The sequence below is a fragment of the Xenopus laevis genome, chromosome 7S (genome assembly GCF_017654675.1).
Source record: "Xenopus laevis strain J_2021 chromosome 7S, Xenopus_laevis_v10.1, whole genome shotgun sequence".
NCBI classification, from domain to species: Eukaryota; Metazoa; Chordata; class Amphibia; order Anura; family Pipidae; genus Xenopus; species Xenopus laevis.
In genome coordinates, this window is record NC_054384.1 from 18,851,394 (window position 1) to 18,873,832 (window position 22,439).

Sequence of the window (22,439 nt, forward strand, 5' to 3'; positions counted from 1 at the left end):
TGGTTGGGTTGGGGAGTTTGTCACACACCAACCATAGTACAGTATACTGAAGGGATTAGTCAACTGGGGTAGGGAGTCAAGAGGTTCCTTGACAATTAAATACAAGTGCTTGCATTTTATATAGTGAATAAAGTAGCCCCTATTGTAAAATATAAGGATATTATAAGTCACTGATGAGTTCCATGACCATATAAAAACAAGAGGCTGAAGGCCGAGTGCTTTTATACAGGTCATGGAACTCCGTGGTTACTTATATTGTCCTCATATTTTCCAACAAGGGGTACTTTATTTATTGTAATACTAGTTTTAGGAGTCATGTGACCAAAATGACATCACTACTCACCGTTTATAACCGATGACATCACTAGTCACTGTTTATAAGACTAATTTACAGGATATTCATGGCTTTTGTGTATTATAGGTATATATCTAAATTTCATTGTTAAAAATATACTTTTAAAACGTTATACTCTTTAGCACCGTCATAAAACGATCATACAAGAGGAATGTACAGTATTTATCAAGCCTATTGCTTCCTTGGTTGTGAGCCAATGCCCCCAGCATTCATAGCAAGTATTTCACTAGCTCCAAGGATAGTGGCAGATTAGTTCACAAGAGCTGGAGAACCTTCTGTAGACATTTCCACAGGAGGATAAGAAAGAGGTGATGTGGCAGTGTTCTAGCAGCCCAAAACATTTGGAAATAAAAGACCACCATGTATCGGTCAGTGGCTGACAGGTCCATATGTACTCTAGAAAACCAGTCCTCCACTGTAAAAGGTGCGGCACCAGTACAGAGCCATTTGATAACCAGGACAACATGGACTGAGAATCCAGAAGAGCTGCTTGTTTTGTGTACCAGCGTAGCCTTTGTGCTTTCCTACATGTGCACAAGAGAGAGATAATGTGGTTTGTCTCCGTTGCATTATGAATACATCCTGGATTTCACCTGAGCCAGGAATAGTAATTTAATTTAAATCTGTCAGTTAAATACTTCTTTTTAACAAGAACTATAAAAATATATATAAAAAAAAACCCATCAAGGTCTGAAGTTACTAAACTACAAAATGGTCATATAGCTTTGACATCTTGGGAGGGTAGGTTTAGAGGCAAGGCCTGCCTGTAAGATTTCACAGCAAGCAGACGCTTCCCTCGCAGAGTAAAATGAGACCAAGCGAAAAGCTGCAGCAAAGCGCAAGTGATTGGAACAAAGACAAGAAGATAAAAGCATCCCTGACGGAGCCTTGTGGTCAGCACTGTGCTGGATTCCAAATGTGGTTCAGTGCTGATATTATTCATTGCGTCCCTCTGGAAGATGTCATATCCTACGGGGAAAAGAAAGATTACAGTTTTAAAGGCCACATATATTCTCTTCTGAGCACTTTCGCAATTTATTATTTTTTTAATATTAAATATTTGTCGTTTTTATACTGTTATTATCATGAATGTGTAGCCCACTGTATGACCCAGACAAGGGTCAGTTAGAATGGCAAAAGCATCTTCTGAAACTTCCCTACTTTGTTCTATCTCTCCTCATTGATTGAAATCTACAGAAATTAAATCAATGTATGTGGCAAACTTGCACAAAAGAACACAGAGTAATTTTACGAAATTTGAGTTATATGCAGGGTATATGTCCCCTTTAAAGTAGAATTCAACCTGTAATAAAAAAAAAACCCTCCCCCCTAACCTGGGTAGACCCCTCTCCCTCCCTCCCCCAAGCCTACCTGCCCCCCGGGCAAATGCTCCTAATTTTTGAATCACCCCTCTGTGCAGATTCTGGCCTCGGAGTTCACGGCAGCCATCTTTTTCTTCTCCGGTAATCTTCGTGTCTTTTTCGGAAGTTTCGGAGCATGCTCAGTTGGAGTAAATTTCCGGTTCTGAAAAACTGCACATGCGCCAAAAGTCACAAAATTTTAGGACATTTTCGTGACTTTTGATGCATGCGCAGTGGATCGGGAACGAAAATTTACTCCAACTGCGCAAAAAGACCGAAGAAATAAGATGGCTGCCGGGAACTCCGAGGCCAGAATCTACACGGAGGGATGAGTAAAAAATTACGGGCATTTGCCATGGGGGGGGAGGTGTTTTTTTTTTTTTTTTTACAGGTTTAATTCTCCTAAAGGCGACGTATATATGTGCTATTGTTTGGGGGGGGGGGGTTGCTGCCATTCATTGGGTGCAAGTATGTATGTTTTTTTGTGTAAATAATGTTGAAGTTAGGACCAAGTTTTATCAGCATAACTCTGAATGTCTAATTTGAAGGAACAGTAACATCAAAAAACAAGTGTTATAAATATAATGCAGTGTTGCCCTGCACTGGTAAAACTGCTGTGTTTGCTTCAGAAACATTACTTTTATTTATATAAATAAGCTGCTGTGTAGCAATGGGGGCAGCCATTCAGAGGAGAAAAGGCTCCGGTTACACAGCAGATAAGCTCAGTAGAACATAATGGTGTTATTTGTTATCCAATATTAAATCTGTGGCATATAGACTTTTTTCAATTTCCACCATTGCTACACAGCAGCTTGTTTATGTGAACTATAGTAGTGTTTCTGATGCAAACACATCAGTTTTACCAGTGCAGGGCAACAGTACATGATATTTTTATTACTTTAAAACACTTTCATTTTTGGCACTGTTAAGGGCAGAGACACACGGTCAGATTCGGGGAGAATAGTCGCCCGGCAACAAATCTCCTCTTCTTCAGGTCAAATAATCTCCCTGAACTGCCTTCTCCTCGGCTACAATGTAAATCGCCGGCGGGATGGCACTCGAGGAAACTTCAGCGACTTCGGAAGTGTTCAGAGTGCCATCCCACCGGCGATTTAAATTCTAGCCGAGGGGAAGGCAGTTCAGGGAGATTAGTTGACCCGAAGAAGAGGAGATTTGTCGCCGGGCAACTAATCTCTCCGAATCTGACTGTGTGTCTTTGCCCTAAAGAGAAAATTTACATGCATGCAACACTTATGAATGAATGGTTCCAGGTCATTCTACTACACACGACACTATACATGGTTATTTACACTGGCACAGTCTCTGGAGCATTAGACTTGCTTCACTCTTTTACTATGCAAACTGTGCATGATTTTATAAGAATAATCTAAAATAAGTCTGTGCTATAAATAGAGATAGAGAGAGAGAGAGAGAGAGAGAGAGAGAGAGAGAGAGAGAGAGAGAGAGAGAGAGAGAGAGAGAGAGAGAGAGAGAGAGAGAGAGAGAGAGAGAGAGAGAGAGAGAGAGAGAGAGAGAGAGAGAGAGAGAGATATATATATATATAGATAGATATATTTATTTATATTATACCACAGCTAGTGTTTTGTATTTATATGAGCAATACTGTTGTCATGTTGTGGTTTAGGGCAGTGGAATAAATGCAGAGATAAAGGCTGGAGAATTCGGAGATGCCTTGGCATATGCTAGCACTGTGGGCTTCTGATGCAACAAGCAACCTAAGAAACTCCAACTGAAATGAACACACGTATCTCAGACAGCACTTGCAACTTGAGGGGTCCGCACCAAGAATTTTCAGTATTTAAAAGTTCTAGAAATGATTTACCTGTATAAACACAAAGCACCCAAGTGCCGACGAGAGGGGCGAAGGTCTGCCCAGGCTTAGTTACTAAAGCTACCATTCCAAATAAAAGAGCAGAGGCTGCCTGCTTTCTCCGATTCAACACAAAATCTTCATCCACCAAGTCTGTGATAACCAAGTTCAAAAGTTTGCAGGTCCCCTCAGTAAAAACACGATTGCTGGAATAAAAGAAGAAGTATTACCGGTGTTTCAGTGAATAATAAGCAGTGGCTATAGCACAGAGGGAGACTGGTAGCAATGACCAATCATTATATGATTTAAAATCACAACACTGAAAACAGTCCATCTCCTGGACACTCTCCTCGTCTTATCTGTAGAAATTAGTCAAATCGACTGGACTTGCTGTGTTTTTTCTTGAAGACGTTTCACCAGTCATCCAACGAGCTTTCTCAATTCATTCTGAATTGCTGATGAAACGTCTTCAAGAAAAAAACACAGCAAGTCCAGTTGATTTGACTTATTCCTAAAGATAAACCATGACCTGGATGAATGAGAATCTTCACAAACACACTCTCCTTCCTTCAAACCCTTTCCCCCTTGAGTGTTTTTCAACATTAACAATCCTGGACTTGGGCTGGAAGATGGTTCATGCAAATGGCAATCGGCACTAGCAGAAATAATGTTTGCCATTAGCTGTACCTCTGGGCTGACACTTTAAGTTCAGTAGATAACCATTTGCAGCATCAATCAGAGGGGACTGACCTGGCTATAAATATACAAAGCAAAGAGATCTGGTCAGGTCCAGCGAGAAGCATCACAACGCTGAGGAACAGCTTCAGTAGAAACATCCATCGTACAACACTGTAAACACCGTACTTTTGGCACATGGACAGGAAATACATGTTGTTCAAATGTGGAGCTATATAAGAAATACCTGAAAATTGGGAGAAAAGAACCTATGATAATGCTGGAGACTTCCATTGAACATATCAGAGTAAAAAAAATAACAAGTGATTATATATCCTTACACCCAAGCCTATCCTGCACAGTATCTAATTGGAAGGATATCATTCCAGGGACCATACACTGTATAGCTGAAGTTATACTGTTCCACTCGTTTGGACCAACAGACTGACTATTTCGGAATAACAGGTAAATTGGCAATTTTCAAACTGGCCTGTTTGTGAAACCAACAAAAATCCATAGTATATACTGTAGAATAGATATTGGGCAGGGTCACTGATCCACCATACACTTACCGAAAATTGTATACCATCAGTACATGGCATGCATGGGTGGCTTTACCTGCACACTTTATTGAGATAATAAATATTAACAGATAAATATTCCTGTTAAATTTATTTTTACCACGAGAGATCAATTTTACTGTTTTTGTCTTTTAAAGGAGAACTAAACCTTAAAAATGAATGTGGATAAAATTGCCATACTGAACTTACTGCACCAGCCTAAAGTTTCAGCTTGTCAATAGCAGCAATGATCCAGGACTTCAAACTTGTCACAGGGGGTCACCATCTTGGAAAGTGTCTGTGACACTCACATGCTCAGTGGGCTCTGAGCAGCTGTTGAGAAGCTAAGCTTAGGGGTCGTCACTAATTATCCAGCAGAAAATGGGATTTGCCTGTAATATAAGATGATGCTTCAAGGCGGATTATTAAATTCTGATGCTAATTGCACTGGTTTCTGTGCTGCCATGTAGTAATTATCTGTATTAATTACTAATCAGCCTTATATTGTGACATTTCTATTCTATGTGTACTGTATATTGTGAGTGGGTCCCTAAGCTCAGTAAGTGACAGCAGCACAGAGCAGTGAATCAGCAGAAAAGAAGATGGGGAGCTACTGGGGCATCTTTGGAGACACAGATCTTTACTGCTAAAGGGCTGTGGTTGCCTTGGGCTGGTACAGAAGCACAAAACATAATGTACAACATTTCTAGCTACTTCTTTATACAGGCTTTAGTTCTCCTTTACAGCAGATAAAAAAAGCTGTTATTCAGTGTGGCATTACAACAACAGAGAGATTATTCTCGGATATTGATTACCAAAGTACAACCTCCTTATACTTACCAAGGAGGAATGAACCTGTGGACAGAGAGATCCTATCAGAGAGTAAATGCTCCAAGAAGAGGGGGAAGAAATTACTGTTGAAATGGCAGTGAAAAACCTGCAGATGAAACAATAACAAACATAAACACATTTGCAGCCCTTCAAAGCCTAATGTAGCGGTAACCATTACTAGGATCTATGGATCTATGACTGTGGTACAAAATTCCTCTCTGTATATTGGCAGTCTGTATGTTGAAGCTGTCCATGCACATACTGATATCATCTACGGTACAGGAGAGTCTTTATACATTATAAATCATTAAGCGATGAATAAGCACAGAGGAAACGGCCACAGGCACTGAAATGCACACTCCATAATACAGCACACTCCCTAATTCTACATTTTCCTAATTCTAAGCATTCATCATTGTTATCTAGGGCTTATGTCACACATAGGGGGTTATTTATCAAGCTCCGAATATCTGAACCTCAAATAATTCGGAGTTTTGGGAGCAAAAAAAAAAACTGAATTTTTTGAGATTTATTAAAGCCCGATGGTCTAAAAACTCAGAATCTGAAACCCCGGCATCTAAAAACTCTCGAGTCCCGTATAAGTCAATGGGGAAGGTGCCAGTGTCTGAGCTGATGTCCGTACCAATATCCGATGATTCTGGGGTTTCTCCGCAAACAACTCAGAAAAAAATGTAGTATTTGCGCAAAACTCCGAACAATTCAGAGTTTTCGGGGAAAGCTCCGAAGTTTACCCGACCCTATTTTTTTTCAGGCTTTTTTCTTCATAAATAAGGTCAATTCAGGAATTCGGAGTTGCTCAAAGTTTGACATGAGATAAATTCGGACCTTGATAACCCCCCATAGTGTTGCTATATTGGCATATTTCATCCTAAAGCGAACACACAATAGTCAATTGTTATCAATGCAATCTCAAGTAAAAGCCAAATTTCTGCCCAGAAATGCACAATTGAGCTCATTTCCCTTCAGCGAGACATTTTGCATTTCTCCACTGAAGTATTTCAGCTAAGTATTACATAAGCCTTAAAAGTACTGATTGAAGTGCAGTACAAGGGAGCTTAACACATATTTACACGGTTGTGATACAGAACAGGCAATGCTAAATAACATTTGCGTGGACACACTAAGCAGCAGCCACCAATTCAGGACATGTGTCGTTGTACGGGGGCCCCGCATTCTGAGCTATTACACTCTAATACAGTGGTTGATGGACTTTTCCAATCCAAGCCCCTTGGAGGTCAAGGTACACAATGTGTGTGTGCTCCACAATAAAACCACCTTTACCGTAATATGAACCCTGTGAGTGTGGATTCCTTTACATTGTGCAGATAAAGAAAATAAATGAACAACAAATTATTCATGGCAAGATGTGGGAAATCAACAAGCCCCGGCAGATAATAGTGCACGGCATACCTGTACCAAGTTCATGCTGACAAACCATAGAAAATTTCGGTGCTTAGACAATTGCTTAAGGTATTCAATGAGAGTGATGTTCTTCTCTGGAGAAGCCAAAGGTTCATTAACATATAATCTGGAGGGGAAAAAAAAGCAGCTTTGTTATAACATATTGGAACGTTAACCAATAACAAGTTATAATGCTACTTTTAGTAAACTGTGCAGCAGCATTGCTCTTATTACATAGAGGGGCATATTTATGATATACAGTATATATATATTTCAAAATAAAACTGCATTAACTTTAATTAACTGCACTTTTACGGTGAGTGTTGCATCTTCTTTAGCACAAATGGGATGGAAAACATGAAGCCATCACAAACAAAGCTTTGTTTAGTTTCGATTTGGAAAGATTTGTTATGGAAACGAATGCAAACTCGTGCACAGTAAGACCAGGATTAACTTTGCTCTACAAACCTGTCGATATATATATTTGATCTCTTACTGAACTCCACTCTATGGTCCATAGCCGTCTACACAATATTAACCATGCACAGCCTTCTCAAACAAGGAATATCATCAAGCATGAAGCGGCCGTGTCATGTCAAGTGCACTATCTACACTACTGAAAAGAAAGCTCTGCTAGAAATATGATCACTCCACACCATGGCCTATGTGCTTTTCCACTCAACCATTATTATTTACCACCTATACCAAACAAAAGAGGTGAGTCTCTGTTTGACACTACAGGTAAGTAACAAAATGTATCCTTTTAGTTTGCACCCAGAGGATTAAGTTTAAAACCTTATTTGACCCAAGGGTGTGATGTTAGCAACATAAAAACATACACTATACAACACACTTGAGAGTTTAAAGGGGAATTGTTGCGAAAAATGTTTCCTCCACTGAAGTAAGAAACTTTCTAAATACAATAAAATTAAAAATCCTGCATCGTTTCTGAAATAATCAAGTTTATGGTCACTATTTCTCTCTCAGCATCTCTTTCTCTTCATTCTGTCTTCATGCAGCAGTTGGGTGTCAGATGAATGATCCAATATATCTTATAGGGGGGCTTCATTTCCTTTGAGCTCACTCAAATAACTGATTCCAGTACAAACAAAATTCTGCATGTAGAGAGACATGGTGTCTGATGATTTTAACAGATTGAGCTCTAATACATCTTCTAGGCAAAAGGAGCCCCCCTATAAGATATATTGGATCTTTCATCTGACACCCAACTCCTTAATGAAGACAGAATGTGGAGAACAGATTATGAGAGAGGAATAGTGCAGATAAACTTGATTATTTCAAAAATGGTACAGAATTCTTAATTATTGATTGTATTTAAAAAAAAGTTTCCTATTTCAGTGTGCTGAAGCTTATATGAAATTTTAATTTTCGTGAACTTTCTTTTTTTTAATGAGCTTTAGTATTTCTGGAACACATACTCTTTCAATATGGAATCCTGGTCAATACTGGCTCTTGCTCCACTTCTGAATCTTTGTCTGAGCAGCCATGTTGACACTGTAAACCCAAGAGCAGAGATGGCTGCCAGGAGCACACAAAATATCCGAAAGGAGAAGAAATCTTCTTTGTTCCACACAGTGTAGGATGCAAACACAGAAAGGGATCCAATAGCACTGAACAGTGAACAGTGGAAGTTTAAGCTAGTCCTCTCCTTTGCAGATACAGCCAGGTCTGCTAGCAAGGCATTGTGATTGAGGTCCACCATGGTGAGGAAGCTGTCATACAGGCACAGGCAGATAAGGAATTGTAAACCAGGATGAGCCCAGGCAACCCAAAAGGCTAAAAAGGAAATTGCAAACAAGGGTCCATTTTGGCTCAAAGCCTTCAGTCTTTTTAGCACCACTTCTGATGTTGAGATATCTACACTGGACCTGTAAAAACAAAAAAGTAGCACAAAGTTGGCTGTTTTGGTTTTCAAATGTGCACTAAAATCTCTTTGTGCAAAATAGAACATGTCTTTGTTAAAGAAGAAGGAAAGCTACAGAGAGAGAGATTATTGCCAATAGATTAGCCACAATTGTGAAAGCTATAACACTATATTTATTCTGTAGAATGCTTTGCCATATCTGAATAAACAGCTCTAGAAGCTCTCTGTTAGTTTAGGATAGCAGCAGCCATATTAGCTTGGTGTGACATCACTTCCTGCTTAAGTCTCTCCCTGCTCACTCATAGCTCTGAGTTAAGATTACAACAGGGAGGAGAGGAGGAGCAAACTGAGCATGCTCAAGCCCTAGCCCTGGAGGTTTATGCTGAAAACAGGAAGTCTGATACAGAAGTCCATGTGTACACAATAGAAGAAAGAAATGCTGTGTTTCTTTTGACAGAGGACTCAGAGCAGCATTACTTTGAGGGTTTACTGGTGTATTTATATAGACCTTTCTGATAAAACTTACTTATTTTAACCTTTCCTTCTCCTGTAAGATCATAAAGTTTGAAAACAGTAAGCGTGTTCTTTACATACTATAATAAACATACATTCTATTTTCATTACATTAATACACTTGTTTTTTGGTGTTATTCTTCCTTTAAGATTTACCAGCATCTGAAGCTTTATGTCAGTACACATAATTAAGCCATTCAGTAATAAAGAAGGAGGATTTTCAAATACCGTGCACTTTATATTGCCATAATAAAACAATGGCAGTAATGATAATATGCACATAGCTCAGAAGGTGTTTTTGTCGCTATGCAGATATTACCATTTAGACCTTCTCTACTGGCAAAGGATTGAATGAATTAAGGGCCTAGGACAGGGTTATCCAACTCAAGCCTACGAGTCAGATTTTCATGGTTCTCACCAGCCCTAGGGCTCCACCAGCATATCTGTGTGACATAATTTTATTATCTAGTCCTACGACATGTATTACAGTATATTGAATATATACGAATAACTTTTGCCCGCCCAGCATAAATTATGAGCATTGGTCTCCTAAAGTGAATCTCTTGAGCATTATTTACACGGTTGACTTTGCGACTTCTAATCAAAACAACTAGAACATATTCAATTTTGTTTTGTTGTTTTGGGATCATTTTGCTTATCCAACCTTACCTTACACAAACAAATATATCATTTCAAAAACAGCGAAATACAAATGTATAAATATATAAATTTGGGATGCACTGAATCCAGGATTCGGTTCAGGATTCGGCCTCTCAGCAGGATTCGGCCGAGTCCTTGTGCCTGGCTGAATCCGAATCCTAATTTGGATATGTAAATTAGGGGCGGGGAGGGAAATCATGTGACTTTTCATCACAATACAAGGAAGTTAAAAAATATTTCCCTCTTTTCCCTTTCACGCCCCTAATTTGCATATGCAAATTAGATATGGATTCGGTTCAGTATTGGCTGAATCTTTCAAAAAGGATTCGGCTGAATCCCAAATAGTGGGTTCGGTACATCCCTAATATAAATACACAATGTTAATTGTAGAGCAAAATAACTCACTGTTTTGCATTGAGAAAGATACGATCACTAATCCATCCAAACAAGGGGTCGTTTAGGCTGTTCCAGATTAAAAAGACTGTCTGGAATGTAAAAAGTCAGTGAAACAGAATTACAACATTACAACATTTAGGGGCCCATTCATTAAGTTTTTTTTTGGCTACTTCGACCACGACTTAGAATCGAAGGATTCGAACTAAAAATCGTTCGACTATTCGACCATTCGATAGTCAAAGTGCTGTCTCTTTAAGAAAAACCTTCGACCCCCTAGTTCGCCACCTAAAAGCTACCGAACTCAATGTTAGCCTATGGGGAAGGCCCCCATAGGCTTGGCTAACTTTTTTTGTTCGAAGGATAATCCTTCGATCGCTGGATTAAAATCCTTCGAATCGTTCGTTTCGAAGGATTTAATCGTTCGATCGAAGTATTTGTGCAAAATCCTTCGACTTCGATATTCGAAGGATTTTCATTCCCCAGTCGAATATCGAGGGTTAATTAACCCTCGATATTCGACCCTTGATGCATCTGCCCCTTAGAAACGTTCAAGGAAATGCATAAAAAAAAAGAAGCACAACATTGTTAGGTGCTAAGCTAAATGACATATGACTATTAGGTTACACTACACTTATAAAAGGACAAAGTGTGATCACAGCAACAAACAATTATCCTTTGGTAAAAGTAATTAACCACTAAAAGACTCAAGTATGCTGGAAAGGCCATGGAGTTTATTCTGGGTCAACGTTTCATGAAGCAACCAACATATAACTTTTATTCCAAGGTAGTATTGACAGATCAACGTTTTTCTTTCTAAACATGCAGTCCAGGAAGTTCCCTTAAGCAGTGCCTGTAGAACCTTGTATTTTAATAATTTATAAACATTATTACATGTGGCTGTGATAAATCAGCTGATGCAGCTTTGCTTACCGACGGGCTGGAACACCACAACATCATACAAATACTCCTGATTACACATCCGTACAGAGAAACACTTTACCTACCTCTCCAATCCAGAAGGACAGTTTGTCGATTTTGTAAACTGACACAAAAGTGTCCACGTAGTAAAGCAAGAAAACATTGTGCAGGACAGAAATAAAAAATGACAGGGAGCCATAGAGAACAGCCGTGGAGAGGTGCGAAGCAACGCAACTTGGTCTTAAGCCCATGATTTAGTTCTTAAGCCACACACAGGGGTCATCTCCGCTTTTCCATGTTGCTTGTGGATATACAGAGATCCCATCCTCCATCGGCCTGCAATACAAAATCCATGTAATTGAATATAATCCAAAAAAAATCATAATTCTGTCTCACTATAAACATTAAAGTGAAAAACATGCTGGTAAACATTATTGGAATTTAAGTTATTTGAAGCAGAGGACCTTATTTTGCTGTATATTTAGATGTCTTCATATGGTGGGTTTCTCACTTTTCCAATGTTCTTTCTCACCATCCCAGTCAGTTCTAACATTCAGGGGGTTATTTATCAAACTTCGAATGCCAAAAACTTTTTCTTTTTTTTTTACTATAAACTCCAAATTTTTAGTAGAACATTTTTTTTTTTTTTTTTTTTTAAATTAAACCCACAGGGTGTAAAAAGTCTGAATAAAAAAAAAGTACTCAGACCTGCCGAGTCCATGTAGCAGTCAATGGCAGATGTGCAGAAGATATGCTGATCTGGGCTGGGTTTCGTGCATTAATCAGTTTTCTCAGTTTTAGTTGTCACAAAGTTTCTGGCAAATTAAGATCTGTTAATTACACAACCTACCATTAGTGACCTAATTAGAAGAATGAATGTGGCTTGAAGCCGTCATTTTCCAACAAGCCTCTAAAACATTTCCTTCTGGCCATTAAAGCGAATACACAACAAAAAAAACAGAATGTGACACAAGACGAATTATTTCATCTGGACCAATCAAGTGACCGGCCCTGAAGCATGCAGCAAAGGTGAAGTTAACCAAACACAATCCTTGTGCAGTAGAAGCTGACTGCTAGTGTGATAGGTCTATAGAAAGAACAATCAAGTTTTCAGTTCAAGGGATACACAGGGACACAGACATTGGCTTCCCTGGGAATAAAAGAAAAATAAAACAGCTGGTATGCAGGTAACCAAGCCCTTCATCAACAAAGCAAGCATAATGTTCCGGTTGTTATTACAGGTACGGGACCCGTTATCCAGAATGCTCGGGACCTGGGGCTTTCCGGATAACAGATCTTTCTGTAATTTGGTTCTTCATACCTTAAAGGGATACTGTCATGGGGAAAAAATTTTTTTTCAAAATGAATCAGTTAATAGTGCTGCTCCAGCAGAATTCTGCAGAAATCCATTTCTCAAAAGAGCAAACAGATTTTTTTATATTCAATTTTGAAATCTGACATGGGGCTAAACATATTGTCAATTTCCCCAGCTGCCCCAAGTCATGTGACTTGTGCTCTGATAAACTTCAATCACTCTTTACTGCTGTACTGCAAGTTGGAGTGATATCACCCCCTCCCTTTCCCCCCTCAGCAGCCAAACAAAAGAACAATGGGAAGGCAACCAGATAACAGCTCCCTAACACAAGATAAGAACAACACTCAATAGTAAAAACCCATGTCCCACTGAGACACATTATTAACATGTATTTCTATAGCGCCAACATATTGCGTAGCACTGTAACATTCAGTTACATTGAGAAGGAAAAACAGCAGCCTGCCAGAAAGCATTTCTCTCCTAAAGTGCAGGCACAAGTCACATGACCAGGGGCAGCTGGGAAATTGACAAAATGTCTAGCCCCATGTCAGATTTCAAAATTGAATATAAAAAAATCTGTTTGCTCTTTTGAGAAATGGATTTCACTGCAGAAGTCTGCTGGAATAGCACTATTAACTGATGAGTTTTGAAAAAAAACATGTTTTCTGATGACAGGATCCCTTTAAGTCTACTAGAAAATCATGTAAACTTTAAATCAACCCAATAATATGGTTCTGCTTCTGTCACGAAAACAGGACAATCAACCACACATAACTCTTGGGTTAGGCTATAAGGGGTTACACTCATTCTCTGAATCACCTTACACACAGGTTAGAGGAACATCAGACACCCCAAAACACACCAACACCCACAAAATTAATGTGCTGTAATAATAAAACAGTCGCTTGTACTTGATCCCAACTAAGATATAATTAATTCTTATTGGAAGCAAAACCAGCCTGTTGGGTTTATATTTAATGTTTACATGATTTTCTAGTAGACAAGGTATGAAGATCCAAATTACAGAAAGATCCGTTATCCAGAAAACCCCAGGCCCCAAGCATTCTGGATAACAGATTCCATACCTTTGCAGGTTCCATTATCCGGATACCCATTATCAAGAAAGCTCACAATTACAGAATTTTTTTATTTATCCAAGTAATCCAAATTTTAAAAATAATTACCTATACCCTGTAATAATAAAACAGTCGCTTGTACTTGATCCAAACTAAGATATAATTAATCCTTATTGGAAGCAAAACCAGCCTATTGGGTTTATTTAATGTTTACATGATTTTCTAGTAGACTTAAGGCATGATGAACCCAAATTTTAGGGATGCACAGAATCCAGGATTCGGTTCGGGATTTGGCCTTTTCAGCAGGATTCAGCCAAATCCTTCTGCTTGGCCGAACCGAACCCGAATCCTAATTTACATATGCAAATTAGTGAGGGGAGGGAAATCGCATGACTTTTTGTCACAAAACAAGGAAGTAAAAAATGTTTTCCACTTCCCACCCTTAATTTGCATATGCAAATTAGGATTCGGTTCGGTATTGGCCGAATCTTTCGTGAAGGATACAGGGGTTCGGCCGAATCCAAAAAAGTGGATTTGGTGCATCCCTACCAAATTTAAAAAAAAAAAAAACAGGCATTCTGGATAGCAGGTCCAATACCTGTACTAAGAATAATAAGGACAGTTAGGATCGAATCCTAAATCTTGCAGAAGTCCCAAAAATATATCATTAAAATGGTTTGCAAATATTATGTACCCACAGCATTGTGAATTCCCAGCAACCCCAGGAGAGCAACAGAGAACCAGAGCACAAGTCAAAGTGTTCAGACTCCCCATTACAAAGCTGCTTACTTAGCTCACCTGCTCATATAAGCCACAGGTCAAAATGCTCTCTCTGGTTACACCTGCCTGTTTATGAGGTTTGAAAGCTCTAAACTAGTGCAAATATCATATCCACTTCTGGTGTGTATTCAAGGTAAAATGTTACATTTTAACTTTGTGGGAGAAGTGCGCTTGTGGGAGACATGCTCCATTTCCAATCACAAATATGGTAGCCGCTTTTAATATGGTGAAATACTATGGTAACATTATTTTGCCTCCATTAAGGAACTGTATCTCCGTTTGTATTGAATACAAGGTACTGTTTTATTCTTACATAGCAAAAGGAAAAAAAAAACTAGAATTGTTTGTTTTAAATGGGGTCTATGGGAGATGACTTTCCATAATTCGGATTTCCAGATAACGGTAACCTATTCGGCTGCATACAAGTGAGGGTAGACATATTTTTAAGGCAAGTAAAACTAAGAAAAACCAAAATATTCCAGACCTCTGACTGTTTCTTAGCCGAGAGACAACTAGAATCGTTATTGTTGTTATTATTAACACATATTTATAAAGAGGCAACATATTCTGCAGGGCTGTAAGAAAGCAGGCTGATGAATATCCCTCTCTTTCACTGAACTATGTACAGATATGGGACCTGTTATCCAGAATGCTTGGGACAGGGGTTTTCTGCATTGTTGGACTGGGATACCGGGGGCTCGCCCGAAAGGCTTAGACCTTGTCCCACCAGAAAACCTAAAACCGTGAGCCCACCAGAAAACCTTAGACAGTGGACCTTTCCAAACTATTATTCCTCCTCTACTCACTCAACCTCTTTATTCTCCTAGTCTTTTATATATACTTACAATATGCTCCCATTATTAAGCATTTTTCCCCATAACAAAATAGGGAATGACCATGAAATAGGCCAAATGTTTAGAAACAAGAAGGCCCACTAATACCTGGGCCCACCGGGAGTTTTCCTGGTATCCCGGTGGGCCAGTCCGGCACTGGTTTTCTGGATAAGAATCTTTTCGTAATTTGGATCTTCATACCTTAAAGGTGGCCATACACGGAGAGATACGCTTGTTTGGCGATGTCGCCAAACGAGCGGATCTCTCTCCGATATGCCCACCTTGAGGTGGGCAATATCGGGCTGATCCGATCGTTGGGCCCTACGAATGGGAACGGGCGGTCGGATCACATCAACGAACAGATGCGGCCGCTATCCGACGGGATTTTAAGTCCCATCCGATTGAGATCCGGCCCGTTGGGGGGCCCCATAGACGGGCCAATAAATTGCCGACTCGGTCTGTCGGCAGCTTTTATCGGCCCCTGTATGGCCACCTTTAGTCTACTAGAAAATCATGTAAATGTTAAATGAACCCAATAGGCTGGTTCTGCTTCCAATAAGGATTAATTAGAGTAGTCTGGATCAAGTACAAGGTACTGTTTTTAACTATATAGATTATTTAGATAAAATGCAGTCTATGGGAGACGGCCTTTCTGTAATTTGGAGCTTTCTGGGTAATGGATTTCTCAATAAAGGATCCCATACCTGTATATTCATCTAAAAATAAAAGCAGTATTTGCCTGGAAAGTGTCCTTTAAATGGCTGCTAATCATTCACAAAGCCCCCAAACAAAATGGTAAGATGTAACCGCAGGCTGAATTCCTTGTTCGCATTCATAGGCACATGTTGTATCACGCATGGCGGGCAGCTCGGCTTCAGAATAGAGAACTCACAACTTAAATATAGAACTACAAAGATAAATAAAGGGAAATTCCACCCACCACATCTGTTGCATACTGAAAATACAAATGGTTTCAACTGCAATTACAAAGAACTTTTAATACCATTGAACATTTATAATTATTGTATAATGAAAAGCTGCTTTAAATTATGTATGATTTCATATTTGTCTTCCCGTCCGCTATAATGAAAAGTCCCCTGCACTAAACCACACGCGGCGATTCGTTTTCCGAAGTCGCCCGAAGTTTCCTCGTGAGACAACTTTGGAAAATGAAGCGCCGCGTGTTCTTTAGCGCAGGGGACTTTTCATTATAGCAGACGGGAAGACATGTGAAGGCGGTTCGGGGAGATTGTCGCCCAGAAGAAGAGGTGATTAGTCGACAGGCGACTAAATCTCCCAGAATCTGCCCGTGTGTCACAAGCCTTAAAGGAGACCAAACCCTGCTTTATACCTTTGACCTGTCTAGAACCAGACAACTAGGAACCTCTTAACCAACACCTTTTCAATAGCCGATTCCAAAAAAGTAGGGTTAGCGGGTGTCATCTTGTACCACTTCATATCCTCTTTTGGATAACAGGTATGGAACCTGTTACCCAGAATGCTCTGGACCTGGGGTTTTCCGGATAACGGATCTTTCTGTAATTTGGATCTTCCTACCTTAAGTCTGCTAGTAAATCATGTAAACATTAAATAAACCCAATAGGCTGGTTTTACTTCCAATAAGGATTAATTATATCTTAGTTGGGATCAAGTACAATGTACTGTTTAATTATGACGGAGAAAAAGGAAATCAAATATAAAGATTTGGATTATTTGATTATAATACACAAAAGCCATGAATATCCTGTAAATTATATCCTTATAAACGGTGAGTTCTGATGTCATCAGTTATAAACGGTGAGTTGTGATGTAATTTCTGTCACATGACTCACTGAAATTTGTGTATTATAATAAATAAAGTACCCCCAGTTGCAAAATATGAGGATATTAGAAGTTACCTCAGAGTTCCATGACCTGTATAAAAACACTCGGCCTTCGGCCTCGTGTTTTTATATGGTCATGAAACTCCTCGGTAACTTATAATATCCTTATATTTTACAAGAGGGGGTACTTTATTCACTATATAATGGAGCCTATGGGAGACAGCCTTTCCGTAATTCTGAACTTTCTGGATATCGGGTTTCCAAATGTTCAGTGTTTACTTTAAATTTGTCTATGAAACGTACTCACTGTGCCACACAAGTTACTTCTCTTCCCCTGTCTCTTCAGAACTCTAAAACTTAAAGGTTACCCCAAATTGTTTACCCCACCAGAGGTGCGAGCTAATACAGTCTCCACTCCAGTTGGGGGGAAACAATAGTTTGACTTGTTTTTTTAATAGCCACCTGCACTGGGAGGGCACATAATGAGTTACTGAAACGCTTGTACACACATTCATATAACAAGCATGTGCTTTTTTTTGTGGCAAGATTCTCTGTGCACCATATGGCTTCCCATACTGGAAGCTCCTTCTATATTATAATAAATATATATATATATATATATATATATATATATATATATATATATATATATATATATATATATATATATATATACATACATACATACATACATACATACACACACACACACTCGTATAGTAGGTATATTGTGCCTAGGTGCGATAGCCAGAAAATCAGAGAGGATCACACTCACAGTACTGATTTGATAAAGGCTAAGAGTGCTAGCCAAAACGTTAGCTTTCTGCTTTAATAAAAACAAGAATTTTTGCATTAAATCATGTGAGTGCAATCCTCTGTCTACATTTTATATATAAACACCAACTGAGATCCTGCAGACTGCCTCCTTTGGCTCCTAATGCATTTTTAGACAAAAACTCACTCATCATACAAAATTCTTGCTACACAGCCATGTTAGTAGAAAAAAATCTCACCAGTTAGTACATGAGGCCTGGGTTGCACATGCCGCAGACCTACAGCCCAAGGTGGAGGTATCATACCAGAGAAAGGGGGAACGGCAGGCACTAACAGATCCCACAGGACAGTCCAGTGTAAAAGATTTTATTTAGACAAATAACAGTGGGAAGCCTTACACGTTTTGTGCCCATTTGCCTAAATAAAATCTGTGTTCACACCTACCACTACAGGTATTTAAGGTGTTTGTCAGCCCACAACCTGATAGTAGAGCAGTGCACATTCTCTCGACTGCTGATGCCTTTCAGGTATTTTAGATGACAACAAGTTCTGGGAAACTTTCAGCTAAGGATCAAACAGCTCCAAGTAGTATATGAAAACTGGGCCAAGGGCTTGGCCCTAAACATGTAGCGTGCCTACACCGTTAAATAAAAACTTTGCCATTTATAAATACTGCTTGGAGCTGTTTGATGCTTCACAGATTTTTTTGCTATTATGTATTTTAGAAGCCAGGCAAGAAAAATTAAGGTCTCTATGCCTAGACAAGGGCAGTTCTAATACAGGTATTGGACCATTATCCAGAATACTCAGGACCTGAGGTTTTCTGGATAATGGATCTTTGCGTAATTTAGATCTTCATACATTAAATCTACTAGAAAATCATGTAACCATTTACTAAACCCAATAAGGAGTAATTTTATCGTAGTTTGGATCAAGTACAATGTATTGTTTTATTATTACAGAGAAAAAGGAAACCATTTTTAAAAACTTAGTTTATTTGATTAAAATGGAGTCTATGGGAGATTGCCTTTCCGTAATTAGAGTTTTCTGGATAACGGGTTTCCAGATATTGGATCCCATACATATATATGGGGACAGCTCAAGTTGCAAGCCGAAATGTTGAAATAAACAAAAAAAAACATGTCACTATAAGACCTGCGAGTGTGGTTTGTTATGTATGTATATGTATGTGTGTGTGTATATATATATATATATATATATATATATATATATATATATATATATATATATATATATATATATATATATATATATATATATATATGTGTGTATGTATATTTATATATATAGTGAATAAAGTACCCCCTCTTGTAAATTATAAGTTACCGAGGAGTCTCCTGACCATATAAAACACGAGGCGGAAGGCTGAGTGTTTTTATACAGGTCATAGAACACCGAAGTAACTTCTAATATCCTCATATTTTGCAACAGGAGGTACTTAATTTATTATAATACACAAGATCCAATGAGTCATGTGACAGAAATGACATCAGAACTCACCGTTTATAACTGATGACATCAGAACTCGCCATTTATAACGGATGACATAAGTTATAAGGCTATAACTATAAGGCTATAATTTTCAAGATATTCATGGATTTTGTGTAATATATAGTGAATAAAGTACCCCTATTATAAAATATAAGGATATTATAAGTTACCGAGGAGTTTCATGACCATATAATACAGGTTAATATACAGGTCATGGAACTCCGAGGTAACTTCTAATATCCTCCATTTTGCAACTGGGGGTACAGAACTCACCGTTTATAAGGATATAATTTACAAGATATTCATGGCTTACGGTGGCCAAAGACGCAAAGATCCAATCGTACGAATCGAGGAGAGGGCCATAGGGCTTAACGTTCCGATTACCCCCGATATAACCATGCCCGTTAGTGGCATATCAGGGAAAGATCGGCTTGTTTGGCGATACTGAGGAGTTTCATGACCATATAAAAACACGAGGCAGAAGGCCGAGTGTTTTTATAAAGGTCATGGAACTCCGAGGTAACTTATAATATCCTCATATTTTGCAACTGGGGGTACTTTATTTATTATAATACACAAGATTTAGGGAGTTATGTGACAGAAATTACATCAGAACTCACCGTTTATAAGGATATAATTTACAGGATATTCATGGCTTTTGTGTATTATATAACGGTATACAGTGACATGGGGCCGGTACAACTACATTAGCAGGGCTCTCTGCTGGGGGGGGGCTCCAATTATTAGCCCAATGTCCCTGCCAATAGGTTAAAAGTATTCCCCATGCATGCACAGTCAAGACCCTTAGCTGCACCTGACTATGACCCAATTACACCAAAACCCCACCCACAACCACAAGCCCTGCCCCTTTCAGGACCCGCACATTTTGATTTTCTATCTAGGGGTCCACCTCTGCCAGGGGGCTTGACGCCAGTACCCGCTGCACCCCCTCATTATATCAGACTGATCCAGATAAAGCAGAACTAAGCATAGAAACAATAATACACACCTATATATAGAACTCACAGCTGGTACATGGGTGCCACATATGGAATCGGGTCAAACCATTCCAAAAACGGAGCAAACCAAAAATCTCACTAAATTAACATTATAAATTCCAGGTCCAGAAAATCCCGGTTTCCGAAAATCTTGGTGGATGCCCAGCTGTTGCAATAACAGTCTCCCCACAAGCAGAACAGCTTCCCACAACTGCTGTATTTCTTCCACAACCTCAATCTTCACTGCCCAAAAGCACTCACCTCCATGATTAGGTCCGGGACCCTGAAACCTCCTCAGCCACGGTGGGACCGTCGAATCCCCCCTCCGCTACCTCTTGTGGTACTGCTCACTTCCTCTTCCCCCAGCTGCGCTACTGAGAGCAGATGGATAAGAACCCGGATGTGAGGAAGTGTGTGCGTCAGTACTACTTCAGCTCTGCACGTACAGGAGAGATGCAAATATGTGGGACACGCTGTGGGGCCCTGGAGTTGTTTCTGTGTGTTGCTCGTCTCCTCCACACCAGCACATTAACTCCCCGATGCCCTGTGGGTTTTGTTACTGCTGCAGACGAACTACGATAAAATACCATATTGTCTAATGGCTACAGGCTGTTATTAGAACTACTCTTCTGCTTAGGGCTGGGTGGATATATTCTAATGATAACATTGATCTATAGGGGAGATCCAACCTGTGCCCTTTTAGCTGTTGGACCCACAGTATTGCCCCTGTCTCAACTATTGGTAAGAAACTGGCAGTTAGAGCTGGAGGGAATCCCTAAATGTCACTTATTGGCTCAACCTTCTTACAGTGCCTGAAGTCCCCACATCCCCCTTTAATTGGGCCACACAAACCATCTCACTGTTCACACTCACAACTGTCAAATTCAATCCTCTCATTTGCTGGGCAACCATTGGATATAAGCTCTTGTTTTTTTAATGTACTTGTTTTGTATTTTTACCCTCCTGATAGAGCATTTAGCACCCTTTCCTACTAGACTTTTATAAGCAGAGATAAGGGTGTTGGCTGAAATAATCAAGGTGTTGCCGCTGCTGGGTAAAAGAAGACTAACCGGTCGGGTGCATTTTTTTTTTAATAAAAAAAAGCACCTGCTGGCGGAGAAAGGTTAATGAAAGGAGGTGGAATGCCCTATAACCGTGATCGCCAACCAGCAGGTCTGGACTGAGAATTAAAATAGGCCCTGGCATTCCAAGTACACAGAGGCCCAAACAGCCCCCACCAGCCCACTAAATAGTAACATTCTATGGCACCTTATAGCAGCCCCTCTGGCATTTGCCAGAACCCACAGATTGCCAGTCCAGGCCTCCCAACCAGTAACTCGCGAGCAACATGTTGCTCCCCAACCCCTTGGATGTTGCTCCCAGTGGCCTCAAAGCAGGTGCTTATTTTTGAATTCCAGGCTTGGAGGCAAGTTTTGGTTGTTTAAAAACCAGCCAAATAGAGCCTCCTGTATGCTACCAGTCCATATAAGGGCTACCTAACAGCCAATAACAGCCCATATTTGGCATCCCCATGGAGTTTTTCATGCTTGTGTTGCTCCCCAACTCTTTTTTTACATTCAAATGTTGCTCACGAGTAAAAAAGGTCGGGGACCCCTGATCTAAAAAGTAGTATTCCCAACCCATTTCACTTTACTTTTTCTTTAAGGCTTCATTTGCCTAAACTCCCTTTCTTCAGAAGTCTTAGTGATCTTACACACGGGCGGTTTTACCTGCGCTCCCTTGTGTTGTGCTTTCTTCTGTTCAACCGCAGGGGAGCGCAGGAGTAGATGCACTCAATTATTGTGAAGGGGGCTCTACTCACACAGATGCATGTAAGCGCCAAATGCAGGTGGGATGCAGCATGTTCACCTGCGTTCGGCGCATACATGCGTCTGTGTGAGTACAGACCCTTGACAATAAT

At 39.6% G+C, this 22,439-nt stretch overlaps 1 protein-coding gene across 2 annotated transcripts; it reads right to left on the minus strand.

Moving 5' to 3' along the window:
- Positions 1-398: 398 nt before the first annotated feature.
- mfsd13a.S (major facilitator superfamily domain containing 13A S homeolog) lies at positions 399-21,136 on the minus strand. Of its 2 annotated transcripts, XM_018227450.2 has the most exons (10): positions 20,780-21,136; positions 12,116-12,237; positions 11,494-11,743; positions 10,499-10,578; positions 8,475-8,924; positions 7,045-7,162; positions 5,623-5,719; positions 4,298-4,469; positions 3,560-3,753; positions 399-1,324 (listed from the first exon to the last, which is right to left on the minus strand). In XM_018227450.2, exons 3-10 carry the CDS (start codon positions 11,656-11,658, stop codon positions 1,071-1,073), a joined length of 1,530 nt encoding a protein of 509 aa, XP_018082939.1. In that variant the 5' UTR covers positions 11,659-11,743; positions 12,116-12,237; positions 20,780-21,136; the 3' UTR covers positions 399-1,070. The 2 variants fall into 2 exon arrangements, with proteins under 2 accessions (XP_018082939.1, XP_018082938.1); XM_018227449.2 differs by lacking the exon at positions 12,116-12,237 and having other exon boundaries at positions 20,780-21,134.
- Positions 21,137-22,439: the final 1,303 nt, after the last annotated feature.